We start from the raw sequence: 8,930 nt of genomic DNA, 5'->3' as shown, positions 1-8,930 counted from the left end.
AGAGTATTGATTTCTACCTTTCTTGGGAATTCATAGTCATGCGACCCAAGGTTTATAACACTACAGACAAAACTGACAAAGCACTTAGTGTAGAAGTGGAACTGAATGTACAGTAATTCTATTTTAATGTTGGAGTAAAGGGCCCCACACACGAGCAACGGATTGCAGCGGTCCATCGCGTGGGTGACCTATTGCTTCATAGATTGCACATATATGGGCAAATCACAGCGATCAGCCACTGATTGCTGGAAATCCCACACAATCTGATAGACTGCATGTAAATCATGTACGCAATATGGCTATCTAGCTAGTGAGCAGCAACCTTTGGCAATATGGCTGCGACTTGATTCTCTATTTATTAAGAGTGGTTGTACAGTTTTGTTTCATTTTGCTTTGCCCATGTTGTGTAAGAAATTTACATTTGAATTTACGGTTATCCGGGAGCTACGAACTACACTAAGAAGTGAAGTGTGAGCCGGAGTTGCAATTTATATTAAGAAGTAATACAAAATACACCCTCTGATTTTGCAGTAATTAGTATTTTGAAGCTTGTGCTACTGGAGTAGTATTGATGGGAAGTTCATGGTAATAGGCACAATACGATGGGCTCCCTCTTATGATTTCGAGTTACTTATGAAGTAATTATTCGCATAGTTAAAGTTTTTAACTTCTAAACAGAATGACATACCAGTATGTACCTACTGTAATGTTAAGAACACATTATAAATTAAATGTTCAGGGCAAATCTATTACACAGTTACATACGCCCTTGTCATTTCATATAACCTAACTCTCCTTCGTACGAAATTAGAACAAGGGTTAGAGTAATCAGTAATGCTGCTACTGACAACCTCTCTATAGCCACAAAGATAATAAATAAAAAAATGAATTGATGACTAATAAATGTAAAATGAATTATATTACCACACAGGAAAGATGTAGTCAACCCATTTGGTGCCGACGAAAAATGTAATATATTCTGTATAATAATCTGCAGTTCCCAGGAAAAACGTTTCAAAGCAAGTTTAATAAATTATAATTCTTGTTCATTTTCAATTTATGTTTTGCAAGTATTCATGGTGACACTGAAAACCATTGGAACTGCTGCTAAACATAGAAGTTCACTTTCCGTAGCAGCACTTATCAACACAGTGACATTTATAATACTGATTGAAGTTGCTTAGCAAACTGCTCGTGTGTGGCGTCAAGGCGAGGGACCGACTGCACACAGTATTGCCAGTGACAGATTGCTGCGATCCATCGCCGATGTGTGGGACCCTTAAGAATTTCAGTAGAGTAAAAAAACGTTACAGATTTTGTTTTCCAATCGCTATAGTGCACAGTGCTGGCTGTTTAGGCTACAGTAACAGATGGCCACAAGTGTAAACAAACTAGAATTTGAACTGCCAGTAGAGAGAGAAGTGGGTTGGGAGGAAAACAAGCCTCACCTCTCTTTCGCAGGGCAGCAGCTTACAGCAGAACTGACACATTATCGAAAGGATTGCCAGGTGTTGTATGGGATGTAATCAAATCTGGGTCAGCCAGGATTACTCGTTTCACTTATCTTCAAAATAACAAAACAACAAGCAATGCACAACACGCCCGCCCTGTTGGCCGTGTGGTCTAATGCACGGCTTTCCGGGCGGGAAGGAGTGCCTGGTCCCCAGCACGAATCTGCCTGGCGGATTTGTGTCAATGGCCGGTGAACCGGCCAGACTGTGAATGGTTTTTAGGTGATTTTCCATCTGCCTTGGTGAATGTGGGCTGGTTCCCCTTATTCCGCCTCAGTTACACTATGTCGGCGATTGCTGTGCAAACAAGTCCTCCACGTACGTGTACACCACCATTACTCTACCACACAAACATAGGGGTTACACTCGTCTGGTGCAAGACATTCCCTGGGGGGTCCACCGGGTGCTGAACCGCACTATAGCCCTGGGTTCAGTGTGGGGTGACGGAGGGGTGAAGTGGACTGCGGTGGTCGTCGTGGAGTTGTGGACCACTGCGGCTGCGGCGGGGACGGAACCTATCCATTGTTTCTAGGTCCCCGGTTAACATACAATACAATGCACAACACAAAGCATTCAGGGGCAGCTATTCCACAACTGCTTGCTGACGTTAGCAGTGTACTGTTAATGACGTAGTTCAGGCCCAACATCTAGCGGTATTCAATGCAACCACCATTCAAAATGTCCACCATCTAATTTTCCATGTTAAAAGTGTCCACATTATACCATTTTTTGAGCTTTAGCTAACGAACAAAGATAGGCATTTCTTTGTCATAAAATGCTAGGTCCCATGGCTGGGCATTGAGTTACTTTGCATGGTGTCTATTTTAGACAACCCATTCAAGTGCTCATAATTGGTATGGTACAAGATCACTGAGTGCATTGATACATTTTTGTGGTCTTACACTTTTTATTTCAAACACAGATGATATGCACTTTATCTTTCCAAATTGGGTTTTGCCAGATGATGTACAACACCAGTCACTGAAAACTGGTTAAATAAAGCTATTTCAAACTACCTATGATAAAATAGTTCATCTGGATTCAATTCTATGAAATAGAGTCTATTAAGCAATTTTGCATTTTTTCATTCAGAGGCAGAATTCCCATCTCTTTACCATTTACTGCAAAATGCTAATTTTTCCAGTTCCTAACGATAATTGACTTCATCCCCATATTAATGTTTCTTCCATTTTTGCAGCTCCTTTTTTCTCTCATATACAATGAAACTCTAGGTCTGAAAGACCCAAATTTGCACTTAGAAATGCTTCCTAGTTTGGTATAGTATCACCTTTAAAATACATATCACTATTTTATCTGTCTCTTATATAATTCCAGTTTCCCTCGTCTTGTAATTAAATAACTATTACAAAGTTCTTCAATGCACACCGTGCGATATGGTACTGCACGCCAATTTCTGCAGCCCACTTGAACAACTGAACGTGACATATTCCCAACAAACTGCATGTTGAATAGTGAACAATATAATACTGAAAAAGTTTATATTTTATTCTATAGTCACAATTTATTTATTTTGGCTACTGGCAAAATACATAAATCGTGACTACAGATTAAAGTGTGGACTTTTTCAGAACTGAAAAGGAGCTAACAGAAAAGTTGTTAAATTTAATTTAAGTAAAATCCTGTTTTTCAAGCTGTGCCACACTGAACCAGCTATCACTGACTGCATTATCATGACTATTTGGTCTCACATCATGTATGCTGTTGCAGAAGACTATAAGGTTATTAATATTTGTTTTCGATAACAAAATTTCATGAATTTCAGACTGTGTAAGACTTGTTGACACACCTAACTCAGTGTGTGAGAAACTGTCATACTAATCACTCATTCAGCAATGTTGGCAAACAACACACATACATATAACTAATTGTGTGTGTGTGTGTGTGTGTGTGTGTGTGTGTGTGTGGGTAGGGAGGGTGGGGGTGGGGGAGGGAGCGAGGGGTATGCAGCGGCATGTACGTGTGCATGCTCAAAAGGTTGCATTTATAGCACGATCAAAGAACAACAGTGCTAACAGCTCTTTCATTAATCATGTATACAGAAATAGGTAATAATATTTCTCAGTTCACTGGGATTCATTATGGCTGCTCTGCTGTGAACACACGCTCTCTCTCTCTCTCTCTCTCTCTCTCTCTCTCTCTCTCTCTCTCTCTCTCTCCCCCCCCCCCACCCCGCCCCTCCCCTCCATCCCCCAATAGTACATGGTGCTGAAGCCACACAACAAAAAGAAACTAAGTTGTGCAACACATTAATTATTTAACAAAATTGTCCTTATATATCACATGATGATGATGACGATGCATTAACATTGCTTACGTCCTGAACAAGTTGTGTAATTGAGTCACAGTCTGCTAAAACCTCCAGGGTATCCAACTCCAAATCATTTCCTACAGTAAATGTGCTCTGGTCTAACAAAGGACTCATATTCCTTCTTTCTGCAAAACAAGTTGCTGTGCTTTGTTCTTGACACAAGCTTAATGTAAACTGATTGACAGAATCTTCACCACTGTTTACATTTTGGAGACGTGCATCATCTGAAGTACCAAAGACTGGCATACCTATCAGTGGAGTTGACGGGTATGACCTCGAAGTTAAGTTTGAGTGCGATTCAAAAGCACTGGCAGTGGTACTGAAAGATGTCACAACAGGGTCCCTTATTCCTGCAGTTTTGTAAGGTACAGGTGTATTGGGGTAAGAACGTGATGGTTTTTGCAGAGCTCTCTGACAAGCTGATTCTAGATCACATTCACTTATTTCATTACTGATGGATATTCCCATTGCTGAATGTCTATTTTCATGATCATTTTGAGCATCATCCAACATATTAAAGATGCGGTTCAAATTTTCACTGTTCAAATCTCCTGTAACGGTATCAGAATTGTGCTCATCATCAACTATTAAAAGGCTTGAAGACTGTGCTGAACTTTCTGTAACAGCAAAATCAGTAAACTCACTTGGGACAGGTGTGGGAGTGACGGAACTTGTAGCTGATGATCCAAAATTACTAAAGGAGAATGTATTGTGCTGTCCTAGATACAATGGTGAAGGCTGTGCTGATATTGAAGAAATGGCAGTATTGTCAGAATTTGGGCAATGCAGAGGTACAGACTGTGACCTGGACTGAACTTGTGAATTTCCTAGCATCCGAACAAAATGCTGCTCATCTGAAAAGAACTGACTGACTTCATGTGCCAGTGGATCAACCACATTGCCATTTGTCAACAGAGGTGTTCCAGAAGGCCCTTCACCACTAATAGTGCTCAAAGATCTAACATCAGACCTCCTACTAGGTCTTACACTCCGTGTCTTCTCACATTTTAGAGTGTTACTGGGTTCAAAGTCTAGAATATCTTTATTTTTCCTCACAGAATTTGTACCAATATCTATGGTGCTTACTGTGTTCCTGACACCACATTCTACACGTTTTGCAGCTGGAATGTTCAACATCGGTGAATGGGGAGCAGAAACTGAAACAGGAGACAAAGGAAGTACAACATTTGAATGTGCCTCTTTCTGCAATGCTTCCCCTGGCATAGCAAATAATGCAGCAGGGTCATTACAAGTCTTCATTTGTGTATCACAGAAGTTATTCAGTTCAAGATCTTCACCACTACGTATTCCACTACTATCAAGTTCACTATTATTATTATTATTATTATTATTACTATTATTATTATTATTATTATTATTACCACTACTACTATTACTACTGCTACAGCTAATACTAGTGATATTGTTACTACAATTCAGAGTTATCCTTTCATTTTCACTGGTCCCAGCACTGCTGCCAGCATTGAAATGGCTATTGGTTTCACTGTGCTTATCTCCTGTTGCAGGTGCATCACACTGAACAGTTGCATGAAGGAAAGAAGTAGTTGTGGAAAGGGCTCGTGGTCTTGGAGCAGGGTAATGAACTTGGGTTGAAGGAGAACTGCTATTAACAGAATTCGAACGCACTATTCTTGCAGCGTTTGCTGATTGCTTAGGATGACTAGATGATGATGCATAGAGATTATTTTGATTTGACATGTTCAGAATATTACTGTTCAAACACAACTGTGCACTTACATGGCTAATGTTTTGCCTTGAACGTGGAATAGGGGTGTTTCGTGGGGACACAAATGGGCTAGCATTTGCACTGGATGGCTTTGATGACTTCTGTTGTGTGTTGTTTGGGGAATGGGGACCAGGAGATATTGGTGTGAAACTAAAAATACGTCGCCTTGTATTGGGACTAGGAGGTACAGCAATATGGCGCGTGCTTTCATGACTGTCTTCCACTGCTGGTGTTTCAAAACTGACTCTCCTTCTAGCACTGAGACCAGACACACAGTTATTCAGAAGAGAAGGCAAAAGGGCAGAAGGCTTCTTAGGACTATTTAACTGTTGGCTTCGTTGTGATAAAAGTACAAGACTTTCTGATGCTGAAGAACTGCCTCCAAAAGGGAATGCAGATTTCCTCATAAAAAATTCTTCATCACAAGTGTTCCTGCTGCTTGCTATACTATCTGCTGACAGGCATGATGGCTGCATTACAGAGGAATCTGACACACTATCAGATATCTGCACTTGATCTTCTGATTTTAAGAACTTTGACCTACTACAGGAAGTTGCAGGATTTAGATTACGCTCTAGGAGCAGCCGTAGCTGTGAAAGTTTATCCGATTTACTTCCAGCTGATTCAGAAAATAACGTATTGCTCTGAACTTCTGCAGATGAATGCCTTCGAATAGGAGCATGTGTTGTGGCTTCTTCATTGGCAGGTGAGCTGTCTTGGTTTTGGAAATACTTCATTAGTTCTTCCTCCTGCTCTTGTGAATTATTTCCATCATGATAATATTCTCTGAATGCATCTTTCTCTAGATGTTCTATACTTACTTCACGCACATTTACATTCTCTGATGTGTCACTTTTATTGCTTTCTGAGGCAGCTGGGACATTTTTTATTGTTGTAAAATGGCAGTTTTTCAATGAACTGCAGTCGAACTTGGCCCTTTCACCAGAAATCACACCTAAGCTGACACCAGAATTTATGAATTCTTGGTTGTCTTCTTGACTAGATTCAATTTCCGATTTCAATTTGCCAGTGCCTCCTATTTCTGGTTTTGGTTGTATGTGTTTATACCTTTTTGCTGTCTGCCGATATGAAGACACTGATGAGGGAAATATTATCAGATTAGTTGCCTTTTTAACCTTCATGTTATTTATCCTAGGAATTGGAAGCTTTTGCATTTTGCTACTGGATGTATCCTGCTGAGAAGCATCATGACAAACTATTTCAGAAGTTTTAGTTTTGACATCATTAATAATCGTTCCAGGAGTTAAGTCCTGGACAGGAGAGAAGGCAGATAAACATTTATTTGTACTCAAGTTATTTAGATTATTTACATTATGTTTATTAGTACTGTCAAGAGGAGTTCCTAAGTTAAGCTGCATATTTATGTCTAAGCCACACTCACTCACAGGCTTAACTGCCATACCCTCTGCTGTAGACAATGCATCATCTGAAGAGTTGGCAATACTGAAGTCAACACTTCTGGCTCTAGTTTGAAAGTTCACATTATAGTTTGTCTGGTCAGACTTACCAGCTACAGCAGCAGCATTCTCGCTCTCATACATTACTGTGTCCTTAACTGGAACAGTACTATCACTCATACCTTCAATATCACTTTTTCTGCTTATTACACTCAACAAATGCACCTTTTCACTTGGCACACAGTTTCCAGCATTAGTGGAGTCTTCCTTCAGACTAAGAAAAGCACTGGTAGAGTTGACTTCATTGGAGAGACCCCTACTGTTATCTGTTGTGTCACTTTTGAACACCATGGAAGATGATGTACAATTACCAAGTGAGCTAGGCACGGAAGTAAGAGTTTTATCACAGACAGAATGAACAACTTCCGACGAAATAGGTGTTTCTATTGCCATCGGTGGTGAACGCTTTCCCTGAGTATATGTATTCGTAAGTGTAGTATTTAAATCCTTAATGTGCACAAGGCCTTTCGAACTATGCAGATTGTTCATGCTGTTGTGCTGAGATATTTTAGCTCTTTTCGACTTCAGTCTTTCAGATGAGAGGTTCTTCAGGATAGCTGTTGTCTGCTGATGATCCTGAAAGAGGGAAAGCAAGTAAGAAAACATATCTACAAGAAAAGACACTAATAACAAATGTATATGTGCAGTGTTATGAAAATGTATGTACAGAACAGGGGCACGATCTTTATGTTGTCACCTCCACAAACTGTCCTCCCACTACGTTTCATTTCATCAAGATGGAGCATGGGACAAATTTAGGATATCTATTATCTCAAAATGCTGAGCGCACAATGACACCAAAATTCTGCCTTACTATATACACTGATGGGCCTAAACATTATGAAAACTCCCCATCAAGAGACTGAATATCACTCAGTGGCACTGCAGGCATGTGACATGGTAAGAAAAGTATGTATGTGGAGCATAGGCACATAGACAATCAGGAAATGGGGAGAACTATTGACATAAGCAACTTTGACAAAGGGCACACTTTCAAGCCCAGTAGATAGGAACAAGCATATCAGAAACAGCAGATCTGGTCAACTGTTCACATGCTACTGTTATAAGCATCCATGAGCAGGCACCAAGTTGTTGGACATCCAAGCCTCATCATCACAGAACATGGAGGTCATAACCTTATCCACCTTGTAAAGCAGAATAGTTGGTAATCTATGGCAAATTACACTGTTGGTGCCTGCACTAGTGTTTCAGAACATACTGCTGAACACAGGGTTTCACAGCAGATGATTTCTACATGTTCCCATTTTGACCCAATGACAATTATGATTGCACTGTGCACAGGATCATCAAGGTTGGACCACAGAGCGATGGAACGTGTCACCTAATTTGATGAATCACTTTTCTTGTTACACCAGGTTGATACTCTTGTCTGGGTACAGCATCGTGCATGCAAGCAGATGATTGAGACTTGCACCGCACCACGTATGCTGGCTGGTGGAGGTGGTATTATACTACAAGGGAATATTGATTTTGGTTTCCATGGGACTTGTATTAGTAACCTAATACACTATGACAACTATGGACTAAATGAACATAATTGTGGACGACCTGCATCCCTTCATGCTCAATTTCTTTCCTGACGGTGATGCAACTTCTTGCAGGATAACTGTCCATGTCCTAAGTCCACAATTGTGATACAGTGGTTTGAGAAGCACAATAGTGAACTCGCAATGTCTTGGTCACCAAGTTTGCCTGATATGAACTCAATGGAACACATCTGGGATGCTATCAGGCACTAACTCCACATCCACAAACCACCAAACCATAATCTACAGGTATTGCATCACGTGGGTTTTTTTTTTTTCCTCTATTATGTAGTGTCACATTTCAGTTGTTGAATGTAT

General features: G+C 40.3%; 1 protein-coding gene across 1 annotated transcript in view; it reads right to left on the bottom strand.

The window, feature by feature from the left end:
* Positions 1–3,736: 3,736 nt before the first annotated feature.
* LOC126471278 (DNA-binding protein RFX7) overlaps positions 3,737–8,930 on the bottom strand; it is a 138,325-nt gene continuing 133,131 nt past the window's right edge. The window contains exons 7-8 of the mRNA XM_050099397.1: positions 5,274–7,641; positions 3,737–5,132 (exon numbers count right to left, since the gene is read on the bottom strand). Of these exons, the coding sequence (XP_049955354.1) occupies positions 3,802–5,132; positions 5,274–7,641 (3,699 nt within the window). The 3' untranslated portion in view covers positions 3,737–3,801. The remainder of the gene's footprint in view (positions 5,133–5,273; positions 7,642–8,930) is intronic.

The sequence above is a fragment of the Schistocerca serialis genome, chromosome 3 (assembly GCF_023864345.2).
Source record: "Schistocerca serialis cubense isolate TAMUIC-IGC-003099 chromosome 3, iqSchSeri2.2, whole genome shotgun sequence".
NCBI lineage: Eukaryota > Metazoa > Arthropoda > Insecta > Orthoptera > Acrididae > Schistocerca > Schistocerca serialis.
The sequence above is the reverse complement of the archived record's forward strand: the minus strand, read 5'-3'. Positions and strand labels throughout refer to the sequence as shown.